The sequence below is a fragment of the Leptonychotes weddellii genome, chromosome 2, assembly GCF_054177405.1.
Source record: "Leptonychotes weddellii isolate Sample4059 chromosome 2, ASM5417740v2, whole genome shotgun sequence".
Classification (NCBI taxonomy): domain Eukaryota; kingdom Metazoa; phylum Chordata; class Mammalia; order Carnivora; family Phocidae; genus Leptonychotes; species Leptonychotes weddellii.
The window spans coordinates 118,054,437-118,071,749 of NC_138370.1; the positions used below are offsets into that span (position 1 = coordinate 118,054,437).

The following is a 17,313-nucleotide window of genomic DNA, read 5'->3' on the forward strand; positions in this document are numbered from 1 at the left end:
TCAGGTCATGATCCCAGGGTCCCGGGATCGAGTCCCGCATTGGGCTCCCTGCTCCTTGGGAGCCTGCTTCTCCCTCTGCCTCTCTCTCTCTCTCTCTCTCTGTCTGTCATGAATAAATAAATAAAATCTTTAAAAAAAAAAAATTCCTTGTCTTTCCATCTGTACATTCAGTAACATTATGGTCTCTTATATCCCAGCTTTTGACTTAATCTTGGCAGTTTGGGGACACCTGGCTGGCTCAGTTAAGCGGCTGCCTTTGGCTCAGATCAGATCCCAGGGTCCTGGGATTGAACCCCACATTGGGCTCCCTGTTCAGTGGAGACCCTGCTTCTCCCTCTGCCTCTGCCCCTCCCCCTACTTGTGCTCTCTCTCACGCTCTCTCTCTCTCTCAAATAAATAAATAAAATCTTAAAAAAAAAAAATCTTGCAGTTTGATGATAGACCAGTTACCAACCTTCAAGAGTAAACCAAAGAACAGAAGAATGCCAAGATAAACAAATGAGCCAACAGCAGAGCAAGCAGCCACTCTAACTAGCCAGCTTTGTAAATGCCTTGTTCTTTTTATTTCCTACTGGCATGGTAGGTCTGTTGTCTACTTCCCACCAGATACATACAGTAGTAACCAACATATGTTCCATAATTGACCAAATTCTTTATATCCAGTTCTGTTTTTGAAAATCAAAGATGTAGAAGCCTGTACCTTCTACTGAATATCTGATTTTCATTTTTATTTATCCCCAAGGGATTTCACATGTTAATTTGTCATTTGATTTTAACAGCCTATCTACAAGGTAGTTAGTTGGTTTCTCTTTATCACAGAGTTTCAGGGCTTTGTGTATAGTTTCTGGTCGTTTCTGGTCATTTTATGGTATTATTTCTTCCAGCATGTGCAGTCTTTGCCAACAGAAAAAATTACCAAGAAACCTATTCCAGATGAGCACCTCATTCTAAAGACCACATTTGAGGATCTTATTCAGCGCTGCCTCTCTTCAGCCACAGATCCTGTATGTATTTTTTTCTCATATTTTGCTTATTTAAAATAATCACTTATGGAGCTCTTGTGTAATTGCATGAAGTGTTACAAGATATACTTTAGAAGTTTGTACAATAGTAATAAAACTAGCACTTATATAGTTTGCTTTACATATAAAAATGTATTTAATTTCTTTTATATGTAAATATTTAATCCTCACAGCAACCCCATGGTAGGTAAATTTGTCATCTTTATTTTACAGACAACTAAAGTAAGCAAAAAGCTGTTAAGTAACACCCAAGGTCAGAGCCAGAATTCAGACCCAGCTTAGGTCCAGAATGTATGCTCTCACGCACTATGCTGCACTGCCCCTCAGTAGCAAACCTCGGGTTTGGCCCATAAATAGAACAGAATGGTGGTATGTAAGAAGTTCAGGTTTGGGCTTTCTTTCTGAGCTTAGATCAAAACTTTTAAAAGTAGATAATCTTATATGTAACTTTGCAAAGATCTTAAAAATAATTGTTTTAGAGTCTAGAGTCCTATTCATAGTTAAAGCAACTGATTTTACTTAGTTTATTTAGAGGATGCCTGTGTATTGGCAACAACAAAAATCCAACAAGGCTGGTCTTGTTTTAGATGAAATCTCAGTTTCTGCCAGTAAACATTGAATATGTTTATTTAGCCACTGGCCACTTGTATGCTTGAAAAACAGCTTCTGGAATTTGTTGTTTCATCAAACATTGAGTATTAATATGTGCAGCTTTCTTCTGGTCCTTTAGAAGGCTATTCCCTGTACTAAATGTGTCAGGAAAGCAGAGGCAGGGAAAGGTTAGCATCATGCCTAGCATTCTGGAAGTGATGGAAACACTGAGTGAGGAACAGAGAGCAGATGAAGCAGATAGCCTAGCATACACTGTCCCCTGTGAACACCTCTAAATAGGACACAGTCATTCAAAAATAGAAGAGTCCTAATAAAAATGAAGGAAAACTCCAGCTCTCCTTCAGGCATGAGTCAGTATAGAGAGGTTGAGAAGACACGTAGTACACAGCCCAGCTCAATAAATTTTTGTTGAGTTTAAACTCCTCTAGGTCAACATATCATCTTCCTTCTGGGTCCACAGGAGCCCTGGGGCAGAAGAGAACCACAAAAGACAAACTGTTCCTGTAATTCCTGTAACCAGTTAGGGGGGAAAGTCCTAATATCCTATCCTGCCCAACTGACTCTGCCCCTGGGGTAGCGCTCCTGCCGGTAGCTAGATGAGATTAACTTTGAGCAGGGACTATCAGGGTTCTCTTCCACACAAATCCTTTTCATCAATAGCTGGAATCATTTTTACAATATTGCTGTAATACGTATTTTCACTTAAGTTATGTCCAGACAACACAAGGTAATTTTGCAGCATGACTTAGTTTGTAATGTTATGCTTGATATCTTCATCTCTTTCTCTCTCTTCTTTTTTTTTTTTTTTTTAATTCATTACAGGTATATAATACAGTGCTTCAACAATTTTGTACAGTACTGAGTGCTCATCATGATAAGCGCACTCATTAATTCCCATCACCTATTTCACCCATCCTTCCACCCACCTGCCTTCTGGGTACCATCATATTCTTCTCTGTAGTTTAGAGTCTGTTCCTTAGTTTGTCTCTCTCTCTTTTTTTTTCCTTTGGTAGTTTATTCTGTTTCTTAAATTCCAAATGTGAGTGAAATCATATATTTGTCTTTCTCTGAATGACTTACGTATTTAGCATTATACTCTCTAGCTCCATCCATGTTGTTGCAAATGGCAAGATTTCATTCTTTTTATGACTGAATGATATTCTGTTGTGTATATATACCACATCTTCTTTATCTATTCATCTATCAGTGGACACTGGGTTGCTTCCATAGTTTGGCTATTGTAAATAATGCTGCAATAAACATAGGGGTATATGTATCCCTTTGAATTAGTGTTTTTGTATTTTGGGGGTAAATAGTAGTACGCTTGCTGGATCATAGGGTAGTTCTATTTTTAACTTTTTGAGGAACCTCTATACTGTTTTCCAGAGTGGCTACACCAGTTTGCATTCCTACTAATAGTGCAAGAGGGTTCCCCTTTCTGTACATCATCACCAACACTGTGTTGTTTCTTGTGTTGTTGATTTTAACCATTCTGACAGGTGTGAGATGATATTTCATTGTAGTTTTGACTTGTATTTCCCTGATGATGAGTGATATTGAGCATCTTTTCATTTGTCTACTGACCACATGTATGTCTTCTTTGGAGAAATGTCATTCATGTCTTCTGCCCATTTTTTAATTGGACTATTTTTTGGGGGGGTGTTGAGTTATATCAGTTCTTTATATATTTTAGATACTAACCCTTTACTGGATATGTCATTTGCACATATCTTCTCCCATTCAGTACATTGCCTTTCAGTTTTGTTTATTGTTTCCTTTGCTGTGCAGAAGCTTTTTATTCTGATGTAGTCCCAGTAGTTTATTTTTGCTTTTTATTTCCTTTGAGGAGACATATCTAGAAAAATGTCGCTATGGCTGATGTCAGAGAAATTACTGCCTGTGTTCTCTTCTAGGATTTTTATGGTTTCCTGTCTTATATTTAGGTCTTTAATCCATTTTGAGTTTATTTTTGTGTATAGTGTGAGAAAGTGGTCCAGTTTCATTCTTTTGCATGTAGCTGTCCAGTTTTCCTAACACCATTTGTTAAAAAGACTGTCTTTTTCCCATTGGGTATTCTTGCCTCCTTTGTCGAAGATTATTTGACCATATAATTGTGAGTTTATTTCTGGATTTTCTATTCTGTTTCATTGATCTATGTGTCTGTTTTTGTGCCAGTATCATACTGTCTTGATTACTACAGCTTTGTAATATAACTTGAAGTACAGAATTGTGACACCTTCAGCTTTGCTGTTCTTTTTCAAGATTGCTCTGGCTATTTGGGGTCTTTTATGGTTCCATACAAATTATAGGATTATTTGTTCTAGTTCTATGAAAAATGCTATTGGTATGTTGATACATTAAAAAAATCATTCACAGGAGCACCTGGGTAGCTCAGTCAGTTGAGCTTCTGACTCTTGGTTTCATTTCAGGTCATGATCTTGGGGTCATGAGATCAAGTCCCACATCACGCTCTGTGCTCAGTGCAGAGTCTGCTTGAGATTCTCTCTCCCTTTCTGTCTGCCCCTCCCCCCACTCACGTGCTCTTGCGCTCTCTCTCTCTCTCTCTCTCAAATAAATAAATCTTTAAAAGAAAATCATTCACTGGGGCGCCTGGATGGCTCAGTCGTTAAGCATCTGCCTTTGGCTCAGGTCCTGATCCCAGGGTCTGGGGATCGAGCCCCGCATTGGGCTCTCTGCTCGGCGGGAAGCCTGCTTCTCCCTCTCCCACTCCCCCTGCTTGTGTTCCCTCTCTCTCTGTCTCTCTCTCTCTTTGTCAAATAAATAAATAAAATCTTTAAAAAAAAAAACAAAAAATCATTCACCAACAAACAAAAAAATTATTCACCACAGTCAAGTGGGATTTATTCCCGGGATGCAAGGCTGGTTCAGTATTCATAGATCAATCATTGCTTACTTCAGCAGCACATATACTAAAATTGGACCAATAGAGAGAAGATTAGCATGGTCCCTGCACAAGGATGACACACAAATTTGTGAATATTCACAGACCAATCAAAGTGATGCATCACATCCGGCAGAGAAAGGATAAAAACCTACATGGTTATTTCAATAGATGCAGAAAAAGCATTTGACAAAGTACAAAGTCCATTCCTGATAAAAACCCTCAACAAAGTAAGTGTAGAGGGAACATACTTCAACATAATAAAAGCCGTATATGAAAAACCCACAGCTCACATCATCTCCGTGGGGAAATATTCAGAGCTTTTCCTTTCTCTTTTGATAGATTGACATTCCTTCCTCCAACATACCAAGAGCATGTCAGCATCAACAGCTTTGTACTTGCTGCTCCTTCTGCCTGGAATCTTCCCCCACATAACTGCATTACTCACTCCACCCTTTTTCCAGGCTTCTCAAATGTCCCAGTAGCTACCCAGCCTTTCTTTACCACCTCATACTCCTAAACTTCTAGCCCCTCACTCTGTTAACTCTTTCCTCATGGCATTCATCACCATCTCATCTACAACATACTGTTTATTTAGTATCTTTTTCCCACCCAGTAGAATTTGAGGTCTCTGAGACATGAGCATGGCACATAGTAGGCACTCAATAAATACTGAAAAACAGTGTCACTTCTAAAGCTGTTGCATAATGTACATTATTAGCTTAATTACATTGTAATTGAAACCTTTAATTTTAGTTTTAGAATAGTTTTCTCTCACTATATTTCTAGAACGAGGATTGGGAGGTGGGAGGACTCCTTGATTTAAGAACTCATTTTACTACTTCCCTTTTAGTAATCTTAAGCCACCAGAAGGTAATTTTCTTTTTTTTCCTTCTTGGTGTTTTAAAAGCTCAGAAAAAGGGGCACCTGGGTTGCTCCATCAGTTAAGCATCCAACTTTTGATCTCAGCTCAGGTCTTGATCTCGGGGGTCATGAGTTCAAGCCCCACGCTGGACTCCACAGCTGGGCATGGATCCTACTTAAAAAAAGAAAGCTCAGAAGCAGGATTAAACATATTAATGTGACTGAGTATATAAGTAATATTTTTGAAAGGTTACAGTAAGATTCCAGTTCACTTCTGTGTTTGCTGCTGTTGTAAATAGCTGTCCTTAGATCCTCTTTTCTGTAATACAGTGACCCACTGCTGCCTCCAGATGGCCCTTCCTGTTGCTTGTGGATAGTGCAGTTATACATGCACACACCTTGTCAAATGAGCTGACAGTTCATGTGAAATCCAACCACTACTCCAGTTTGCACTCCAGAAGGAAGCCCCTTATCCTCCTACCCTTCCCCATTAATAGGTTACTGAACTCTGTCCTAATGGTCTGTTCAAGTTTCTGAGTCATAGTTGCCTCCATTTCTTTATAAAATGAAGCTGTTCAGCATCAGGAGTGTAAGGGTTAGTGAAATGAGATAGGGCAAGGTCTTTGGATAAAAGTTAAGTATCCAAATGTAACACATCTGTTTTTCTTCTCCTACAGCAAACCAAGAGGAAGCTAGATGACGCCAGCAAACGCTTGGAGTTTCTGTATGATAAACTTAGGGAACAGACAGTAAGTTTGTGGGGAAAAAGGATTCATAATAATCATTTATTCCTAGTTTCTAGTAAACATCTCATCAGCACTAGCATGTAATATATTTGGGGGCAAAATTGTGATGACAGTGATAGAATGGGCTTTCTCTAACTGAATTTTATATGTCATTTAAATTTGGGGATGAGGGAATAGGAGAGAGGGTGTGTGTTTGTGAGATAGGGTTGCAATTTTAACTTTTCTTATAACAAAGAGTAGAAATATAATCTGCTTTGTATTGGCCCTAAGGTAACTGGCCTTCTGTTCGTTTTATATGTGGCTATATATTCTGCATTTTAACATTCCTCTTCTCCATTCCTCACATCAATCCCATCAGATAAAAATAACCACTCATGTCATGAGAACCAAAGAAATTTGATGTAACAGTGGAAGTGGTGTGGTCCATGGACTGATCCAAAATAAATTCTTCCCTCAGAAGTATAGGCATATAATCCAAGTAATGACATGGGATAAAAACGAGATGTTACGGTTTTAAGAGATGGTAAGATTACAAAAAGCAGTGAAGAATTGATAAATTGAGTACATGGTAGCTGCTGCCCTATGAACACAAGTGGACCGCAAGTTTAGGGTCTCTACTGTAGACATGGTTTTAGAGTACATTGGGTCCTTACGTTGAGATAAAATGATTAAGAACCTTTAAATTCCTTCATGTGCATGGGAAAAGTTTTAAAAGGTGTGAGGCTATATCTAAAATATTTGAAGAATTAACGCTCTTAAGTGGAGAAAGACGTTAGCATTTCAACTTGGGGGAGGAAAGCTGGCTTCTATAAAAAAATTAACTGACTCATACATGTTCATAATTCATAATAATCTCCTTACATTAATCATCTTGTCGTGGTTCTCCTTTATAACTTAAAGAGTTGCTTGGTCCAAAAGACTATTTTTAGAAAAGCTAAATGGTTTATTTGCTTTTTTATAATATTTGTTTCAGTCTCCTTTTAAATATCAGGGTTTATGGGAAATTCTTCCTTAATTTAATTTTTTTCTCTTGATTCTACCTTTATTTCAGCTTTCACCCACAATCATCAGTGGTTTACACAACATTGCAAGGAGCATTGAATCGCGAAACTACTCAGAAGGATTGACCATCCACACCCACATAGTTAGCACCAGCAACTTCAGTGAGACCTCAGCTTTCATGCCAGTTCTCAAAGTCGTTCTCACCCAGGCCAATAAGCTGGGTGTCTAAAAGGACATCTTTACTCCCAGCCCATATTGCCATTTTTCCAAAGAAACATATTTTTAAAAATGTTAAGATATGGACCAATCCTCATTAGCATGTTTCCATTAATAGCCAGTCAAGAGCATTTACACTATTTCTGCAGATATACTCACCTTAGAACTGCTCAAAACCCAGGTGCTTTCTTTTGTTTTAATCTTTTATTGCCCATGATGATTTTCCTATTCTGCAAATAGTGTATTTCCTGGATTACACATAGTGTGTTTTCCTGAAGTATTCTGATAAAATGTGGTTTTTAAAACCTCAGTATACTTTTTGGAAAAAGAGCATCTGGTTATGCATAAAGCGGAGCTAAAACTAAGTTTCTTTCGTGTCCTCCCTACTTCCTCTGTGTCAATCACATTAAAGTGTGTAATCCTATTTTATGTGTATATAGTCTTTTTTTTTTTAAACAGCTGCTCAGAGTTTGGTTTAATCCCTATTTTTTGTGTCTTTGGCTTCACTCAGGTCCTGAACAAATAACTAAATCTAGAGGTTGCTACATAGATTTTAGGAAAGATTAATGAAGAGTGGGATCACTAGCTTTAAATATCTGTTGGAAAAGACTGAGCATTTTCATTCTGTGGAATGCATTGACTTATTTGTATTAATAAATGTTTTCAATATTCTGTTTCAGTTTTAAGATTGAATTATCTCCAGTTTATATTTAGAAATTTGTTCATCCACTTTTTAAAAGTCACTGAGAGCTCTGAGGTTTAAATTTAGAAGGAAAACTTTAATTTCTAACTCTAAGGCAGACATTTTTCAGCCAGTTTTTCTGTTAAGTGATTTTATTATAATTTATCTTAAGAACAAACAGTGTGGTGGGGCGCCTGGGTGGCTCAGTCGGTAAGCGTCTGCCTTCGGCTCAGGTTATGATCCCAGAGTCCTGGGATCAAGCCCCACGTTGGGCTCCCTGCTCTGAGGGAAGCCTGCTTCTCCTTCTCCCACTCCCCCGGCTTGTGTTCCCTTTCTCGCTGTGTCTCTCTCTGTCGAATAAGTAAAATCTTAAAAAAAAAAAAAAGAAGAACAAACAGTGGTAAACAAAAGATAACGGTCCCCATAGAATCTTGAGAATTAGATACTAAAAATTCTTCATTGTTACATTATGTAATTTCACATAAGTAGGTTGGAAACTGAGAAAATACACATTGTAACTACTGTGGAGTTGCTGTTTCAAGGAGTTAGAGTAGTTCCAGTAAGAGTAGTAAGAGTAGTTCGTCAGGCTTTGTACATCCTGAGTGAAGTAGGTTCCCAGAACCTCTCATTTTCTTTTGCTGGGATTCCCTACTTGCCAAATAAAACCCCTCTTTTAAAAATTAATCCCTCGGTGTTTAGCTCAGAATAGTTTTATAACCAAAAAAAGGAGGACCTTGATAGCATGTGTGAACATTGGAACCTCAGGACTGGGGTGATCTCTCAGCGCCCTGCCTTCAGTCGCCTTGGAGTGTAGTCGCCTTAGTTCTGTGACTCACTGAAGTGAGTGGCAAGTGAGTGCTTGACCTTCGGGATCTGACTCTCAACTGTGGGGTCAGCCCAAGACCCCATCGGAACAGCAGGCTGGCCTCTAGCAATTTTTTTCATCTGTTGTCCTTATAGTTGGGGTCTGTTTTATGTTTACCCTGATATGATAGTGGCATAGTTGGCAGCATTTTATGAAAAAACAAATTCCCAAAAGAGGAGAAACAAGAGTAGGTAGCAGTAGAGCCCTGGCCAACCCCAAAGATTTTACGAGTATGAGTGTAAAAAAAACAATGTGTCACTGACATCTGAGCAGCCGTTATCCTCCTTTTTCAGTACAGCATTGTGATATTTTTTCCCCTACTGTGCAGACATTTTTCCACAAGACTTATAACCTTGGAAAAGTTCCACATAAATGGATGGTGGTAAGAGGAGCTGAACCCAAAATACTGTGTTGTCTCTGAAGTATGAAGATAACAAGAGATTATGGAAAGAGCATAGTTTGTTTTCTTGAAGAAAAGCAGAACAACTTTCAAAAAGTTTTTTTTTATAAAATCAGAGGAAAAAATTCCAACTTAATTTTGTAAATGAGCCTGTTTTTAACGTTTTCACCTCCAAAGACATTGCATTGTATACCCGCACAATTCAGGCACCTCTGTATAAAGTTACTACATAAAGATGCGGTGGATCTGTTTAGTCTGGGAAAGTCACAGCTGTATCCTTGCCATTACTTCATGCATAGTGACGAGTCATTCTTCTGCATCCCAAATTTGTTCAGTTTTGCCCTTACATTGGGTGCATTTTATTTCTTTAACCTACTTAATTTTAAACAAGGAAAGGGGTGTGAGGGAACCTGGTAGGTGGGGCTGGGTGTCAGCCAGGAGATGTATCAGATCTCTGGGAGGTGATTTTTTATATTGCATCTGCTCTTCTCCATTTTTCATATGACCGTTTGTGCTGGGTGGGATGGATGTATTCTTAGGCCCCATTTGAAAATCTTTATATGTAATGGGATACATAGCTGATGGAAGTCGTTGTGCATTTGGATAGTGTGGCAGCAGGAAAAAGTTGGGAACAACTGCTCTATACTTGACTATTGAGAGCCCGATGAGCCTATATATTCCTTTGGATTCAGAAAACTCCCATGTATCCTGGAGGACAGTAGAGTTCCTGGCAACCAGATGTACCCTGATTAACTCCTGCCTAAAAGGTAAAAGGGATGGTGACTGGTTAACACTTCTCTGATAACCGTTTGTCTCCTGAGCCAGATTTGGGTTCACCTAAAAGTGACTGCAAAGCCAACTGTTGACCCTTCTGCTGTGGTGGAGACTTCGTTGGGAACTGTTGTGAAGATTCAGCAAGTAGCGTCCACGTGTTTGTGTATGCATACATGCATCAGGGTGCATGCGCCCCTCTTTATTTTGTTATTCCACTGCTGTGGTGGCAGCATTCCCAAATAGAACCCCTGACAGATCGGTGGGTGTTCATCAAATGCTGAGGATGTCCCAGGTAGCATCTCAAATTGTGCAGTCAATAAGAGGGATTGTTTATGTACAGAAAATCTTAACTTTATGGTCTTAATGGATAAATATGCCAAATCTTTCAGTCAAACTAGATTACAAAGAAAAAGCAGTCAACAGTAGCTTTATATTTCCACTCTTTCTGGTACACTGCTTGTTTCATCTACATTTCCGTAGCATCGGTGCTTTGTCACTGTACCAGTCCCCAAGGCCCAGGCTGCACAGTATGCATCTAAGCCTCATGGGAGTCAAATTGTACCATTCTTTCATTTCCAGCTGTTTGCTTTTTTACCCGCTCAGGGAGGAATGGGATGTGTGGGTTTTAAGGTGGTTGGTGTAGATCTTGAAAAAGCTAATAAAATCCAGCAAGAGAAAATAGACCTTTTTTTAAAAGATTTATTTGAGAGCGAGCGAGCATGGGAGGGGCAGAGGGAGAGAGAGAAAGAATCTCCAGCAGACTCCCCTGCTGAGTGGGAGCCCCACATGGGGCCTAAGTCGATCCCGCAACCCTGAGATCATAACCTGAGCCCAACCAACTGAGCCACCCAGGCGCCATAGAAATAGACTTTGGTATAACTGTGGTACATGTTTTTTGCATTCTGGATTCATGTTTCTAGAGATCTGACTTATTTAGCAAACAGTATTAATGTTGTTAGTCTAAAACACCTAGAATGACTTTGTACAAACATCATTACTCAGTAATGTCTGAGGTCTTTATTTTAATGGAGGTGTACTCCCTGTTGAATTTGAATTCAATTTTTGGCTGACATTCCACAGACCTAAAAGGCTATTGTTCATCAGGTAGACCTTCCTGCTTTTATTGCTGTGCCTTATAATTTCCAAGTCCATAACCTTTCTAAAACCACCTCTTGTGTATCAGTGGGTTCACGCTGTGCAAACATGGGGTTGGAGGGGGGATGGCTTCAGAAGCCTTGTGAAATAGAGAAAACCTAGTTTCTATTTCAAAAAAATACAAGAGTTTGTTGGATTTTTAGTCTGTGTGAAGTAAATCCTAATGAAATTTGTGTCTCAAACATCTGCCATTATCTCTTGTATACCTTTAAAGGCATTTATACTTCCCAGCTCTAGAGAGTAGCATTTTAGCATTGTTACTAACTTGGTTTCTTTACTTCAGTAGATATTTGTAAAGGGCTTCATGCAGTGCAGTAGGAAGACTTCATGTCCAAACAGATGTGTGTTTCCAGATAGGCGATGTAAAATGAACCAGTAGGGAGCCTATCATAGGAACGGAATGGATTCAAATTCGGTAAGAGAAAAGTTCCAGACCTTTTTTTTTCTGATAAGTAAAAGGGCAGTGAGTATAATATATAATTCAAGGGAACCATTAAGGCTGGCCAATAAGTATGATTTGGTTAATGATGAGAAATCATTTCATCTTGCACTTTGTCCAGTAAAGGAACTCCCCACTCTAGGAGGACTAGAATGTGTGTGGTGGAATTGAATATCAAAACAGACTTCTGAAAAACAAAAAACAAAAAAACCAGACTTCTGTAGTAAAGAAGGAAAGCAACCATCTCCTAAATGTGACCTAAAATAACTTCCTTTCCCTCTGGCTATATCTCCAAGTAAGATGACTTTCCTGACCCCTTTTTTGCCTGAAGGAGTCTTCGGGAGAAAACAAGTCAGTTTTAACAGGCAGAAACCAAGTCCACAAAGAGTTCTCTCCTGGGAGGTGCTGCTTGGACACCCTAAAGGGACCTCACCTTTCCTTGAGCTGGGTACTTCGCTTCCTCTCTAAGTCCTCACATCAGCCCAGGGAGCTAAGCTATTCATTCCAGTTGCCTGGTGCATCTGGTAAGCAGTCGACTGCTGGATTCAAATCCAGATCTCAGCCTAATGAGCACATTCTTCCACAAAACCACATTGTTCCCAAAGTAACTGCTGCTACAACAAAAAACGCATTCTGCTTTCTGATTTTGTGCTTCCCCCTCCTATTAGTCTGCAGACACCTGGCATTTCCCACAAACAAGGAATGTGGTTATGATAAATGGATAAGCTTATTGAGCACTGTGTATTGGCTTCTTCTGAGGCAGGTTGTCTTTACGTGCTGGGGAAAATGGCCCCTGGCAGCCCAAAGCCTACATCTCCACTGCTTGTGTTACACCAAGGGGAGAGGAAACCTCTCACAATACCCAATTACTGCTCACAACGATAACTCCAGTTGCTTCCGTGTGGGTCTCATACCCACTACCTACCTGAGTTCTGTGGCCAGAGAGAGAGGATGCCAGAATTGGCTGGCCCACATAGTGTGCCCACCCTAGTATGAGCACAGTGATTTGAAACCCCATGGAACAGTTCCCCCAAAGGAAAGGGTGCGATTTAGAGAAGAGGGGGGAGAGAGTAGGCCAAAACAACCCCTTACCTACCAGAGGGAAGCCCTTGGTGGTCACAGTAAAAAGTTTCATGGCACCTGTCTGAGAGAAGAAATGGTTTCAGTGTCTTCCCTGCCACTTACTGTCAGCCAAATGCCACCACTTTCTGCCTCCAAATCCCCATTTGTAAAATGAGGGGGTAGGATTAGATGATCTCTAATTTCACTTCCAGCTCCGGAAGTCTGTTATCCATCTACCTTTCCCACAGCATCTTTGTATATTAACTGCAAGTCTTCAAAAAGGAATAGAAAACATTTGGATAAGCATCAAAGCTTTGAAGAAAGATGACAGAAACAACTCAGGCCTATTTATAATTGGATATCTTTTTTCCTTTTGTAGAATTAATTTCACTGCTAATCTGGAGAAAGATCAATGCAGCACTTTCCTTGATTGGAAATAAGTAAGGAGGCATTAAAAAAAATAGTTTCCTAATTTGAGGACTTGGAATAAACATTTGCTCAGCCTTGAGGTCCTTAAGTCATGAGTTTCCCTCTGTAATGATCTATATTTCCATGAAATTAACCATTCTACACACCTGTTCCCCACATCAAGAATAGGCCACATTTGATTACATAGGATAATCAACAATGAACTAGTTTTTTCTCTGGTGCTGCAAATCTGGGTCACCCGTTTGACATTCCTGAACTCTATTTACAGATGCCCCCTCCCTGCCTGAGAACAACAGGGGCCCTTGCCTTTTAAGAGCAGCCTGTGGTAATTGACACAGCAGGGAGAGAAAGAGAAAGAGAACAGAAACAATCACTCAGCTAATGCTGAGAGGTAAATAAGAGCTTCTCTACTATTATCTGCCCTTGGAAACCAAAATAAGGATCTTAAAAGAAAATGGGCAGGTGTTTGTGGGGGAAGGGGAACTAGAGAGCTGGAAGAGATGTGGGTGAAAACCACATCAATACTGTCTTCTGTCGCAATAATAGGGTTTGTTCATTTATTTCAGAGAGTTGGGATTTTGCAGCAGGGAGAGAGAGTGGGGAGGAGTTTGCTTTGGTTTGGGCACCCTGTTTTTAGCCAGATGTTTTGGTCAAAGGGGGATGTGGTGTAGGTATTCACAAATGTTAACTTGCCATGACTGGGTCTTAAAAGATGATTAGTGATCCCCATAGCATTTGCTGGAGTTTGTGGTATATTCTTAAAGTGAGTATTTGATTACTATCTGGCTTCCCTACTGGACCTTGAGCTCCATGAGCATAGCCACATACTCCTCTATCCATGGAGCTGAGCTTATGCTTGGCTTCTAGAAGAGGCTCAATAAATAGGTATTGAATGAAAGAATGTTACGTGATTCAAACTGAAGATAACTTGGAAAATTGCAAAGGGCAGCAGAAGAGACAGGTTTGGGTTGGCTTCAGTACTCCAGTGCATTTTTCATTAAGTAGATGCTCTTAATCTAGGAATTAGGAAGTAAAGGCCTTCAAATCTGGCCACCTTCCATGCCTAGTTTCCTGCTGCCGAATTGTAGCACTCTATTAAGGGTGGTCAGGAAATGTGAAATGTGGGAAGTCTTAAGTAATAAGGCTGGGTTTTTGTTAAACCCCCTCACTCCCTTCACATCCAGAGCAATAGAATTCATTTTATAGGAACAGGTCCCCCGCCCTTCATCCACTGCTATAAAATCTCAATGAGAAATTTTTCCAATCCATTTAATACAGAAAAGGGGGAGCCGACCCTTCTGTGACTAGAGGAAGCTGAGAAGACTAATTTTCTATTAAGCCCATAGTGTTGGTATCTCTCAAAACCAATCTTCTAGTAATCTTGAAGGCTAACTTCCCAACTTTATGCTCCCCTGCAATTAATCTAAAGCCTCTGAGTGGTTTTCTCACACCAGGTGCACAAAGGTTGTTTACATTTGAAATTGTTGTCCATGCATCTCATCCAAAAGGCAATCTCCCCTCCCTCTCCCTTTAATTCCACAAGAGTTGCAGGGTACATCCCTTCCTGGTACCAGGGGAGTTGCCTGATAAAGCAGAGCAGCTGGTTTTATTTCACAGTTCCCTGCTGCAGCTACAGTTTGTTCTTGGAAGGTCTGAATCCTTCCAACCTACCCACCCAGTTATGCTTCTTTTCCCAGTCTGGGATCCCAGGTCCCAGACCTGGCTTCCAGGTCAGGCAGGTTTCATGACTGCATCAAGTCCACCTCTCTAGGGTGATTAGAAAATAATGTAATATCCACGTGATTTTGTAAGTGTTCATTGACCATTGAGAGCGGTTACTTGCCCTAGTATAGGAAGCGTCCCCCAAAACATTGGGCACCTGGCTCACAATCTTCTTCAGCTAAAACTGGACATCACCAGCTGTGATTTCAAACTCCTGGGAAGGTCCTGTCCAGTAGACCTCAATCTCCTCAGCACACAGTGTACCTTTGACCTCCCCATCTCCAACAACAGCCACTTCTATAATCCTGTGGCCTCACCTTGGAATGGATCATTGGAAACTCTTCTACCACTATAGGTCTTAAGTCCTAAATCCCACTCTTGGAGCACAGTGACCTTTACTTCCTTTATTCTCATTCCCTAACAAACAGAAATCTGCTTCAACTTCTTTCAAAACCTTGGTGCCTTTGATTCCTCTACTGTATATGAGTTCTTAGCTCCCTTCTGATCACCTCCTTTCCCCATCCTGGACTCTGCACAAACTTCTCTCTCACCAGCACCTCAATTAATTGGCTCTCCTGTCCTCCCATCAAATCCCCATCCCTACTTCAATTTGGATATTCCATCAGACTGCTGAGTGAAGCTGTACAACCATAACTGTGCAGACTGAAGCCATTATAAGCTTGGAGCATCCATTCTTAGTTGGGCCCTTAATTTGGCTCAACAACCTTTTAAGGGTCCTTGGTCAGCTTCCTCTTTCATTCTGCTCAACAGCTCTGGAAGCCTTCATCACTTTTCTCCAGGTCTCTACCAAATTCCCACTCTGCTTACCCAGCAGATGATCTGACCTTCCCTTCAGAAGAAATAGTCTATCAATGGCACCCTCCCTCACTTTACTGACTCTAGAACCTTTATCTGCCCTCCTCTTCATTTCCTTCCAGTCTTCAAGAACAAGCTGTCCCTCTGCTCAAAGTGCAACCATCTGATCACCTGATCTCATCCTGCCTAACCTTCTCCCCAACCCTAGGAAACTAGCTCCATCAAGCAACCCCTTCCTCATATTTTTGACCTTTGACCTTTCATTATCTTTCCACTAGCCAAAAAATATGCTCAAATTCCTCTTATCTGAACACTCAGACACACACTCAATTTTGCTTCTCCATCCTTCTCTTCACTGCCAAGCTTCTTGGAAAATTGATTTACATACATGTGCTATGCCTGTTTCCTCCTTATTCTTAAATTTTTGTGTAAGGTCTGTTCCCATAACTCACTGAAAAGGCCTTGGCAAGGGTCAGCAATGACCTTTGTATGTATTGGGCTCCTCATTCTCCCTTTTCCATAGCTTTTCTGTAACATTCGGTTTTGTGAATCCTCTCCCACATTTTGCTGATTCTCCTACTTCTTTCATCTTCTCAATCTATACCAGGGACTTCTCTTTCTTTGCCATCCTCATGAACAGTAGTTCACTAGAATTCTACCCAGAACCTCTTCTACCTTCCCAGGATAACTGCTTCTACTGCCATGGATTTTAGTATACTGAACTGTGACTAAATTGTTCTCTTCCAGCCCAGATCTTTGTTGGGCTCCAGGCCTATATATTCAACAACCTGCTGAACAGATCTACTTGGATATCTGACGAAACAGGACTTTTTCTTTTTTTGACTTGCTCTTGCTTCTTCAGGCCCAGTCTCCAAAATGATTAGAATGATTATGGCAACAATGATGATGATTAATATTTATGGGCTCCTTACTACATGCCAGACTCTGTGCTAACCCTTAGTTGCCACAAGAATGCTGTAAAATACGTATTATTATCCCCATTTTACAAAAATGCTAATAAGCACAGATTTAGTATCTCAGTAAGTGACACTGTCTTTCACTTGAATACCAAATCCAGAGAGCCAAAAAGAACCCTGTATTTTTTTTCCCCCTCCTCTTTCATGCTCAATTAAGCATGAAGTCTTATTGGCTCTTCCATTTTAGTTTCTTTGGATTTAGTCTTCCTCTGCATTACCTCTTCTCCAGAATCTGTGCCTTTGCTTTACTTCAGATCTTCATCATCACTTGATCAGACTGTTAAAATAGTGCCCCAACTAGTCCTCTTGCTTTCAGTCTTTCCTCTCTCTACCTCCAATCCAGTCATTTTCCATACCTCCTCTAGAGTGGTCTTTCAGTAATGCAAATTTGATCAGATTATTATGTTGCATAAAACCTTTCCAGGCCTCTGCTCACCTATCACATAGCTCTTTCTGCATGACATTCCTGAGACCCACCTACCTTCATGTGCTGCCCACTGCATGACATTTCAGCTTCGTCTCCCACTGTTTCCCTACTTTAACTTCAGATGAAAGATATCAGACATCTCCCTAAATGCCAAATGCAAAAGCTTTTGCTTTTGTTTGCACTACTGTCTCTGCCTGGAAT

General features: G+C 40.3%; 1 protein-coding gene and 1 non-coding gene across 20 annotated transcripts in view; both read left to right on the forward strand.

Annotated features, from left to right (window-relative positions):
* Positions 1 to 7,788, forward strand: part of SEC31A (SEC31 homolog A, COPII component) — an 85,665-nt gene extending 77,877 nt beyond the window's left edge. For all 19 annotated transcript variants that reach the window (XM_081812218.1, XM_081812219.1, XM_081812220.1 and 16 more), the window contains 3 exons: positions 885 to 1,004; positions 6,078 to 6,149; positions 7,198 to 7,788. In XM_081812218.1, coding sequence (XP_081668344.1) covers positions 885 to 1,004; positions 6,078 to 6,149; positions 7,198 to 7,377 — 372 coding nt within the window. In that variant the 3' untranslated portion in view covers positions 7,378 to 7,788. The remainder of the gene's footprint in view (positions 1 to 884; positions 1,005 to 6,077; positions 6,150 to 7,197) is intronic.
* LOC115943832 (U6 spliceosomal RNA) lies at positions 4,541 to 4,647 on the forward strand. The gene has a single exon (XR_004078418.1). It is a non-coding gene; the product is annotated as a U6 spliceosomal RNA (small nuclear RNA).
* Positions 7,789 to 17,313: the final 9,525 nt, after the last annotated feature.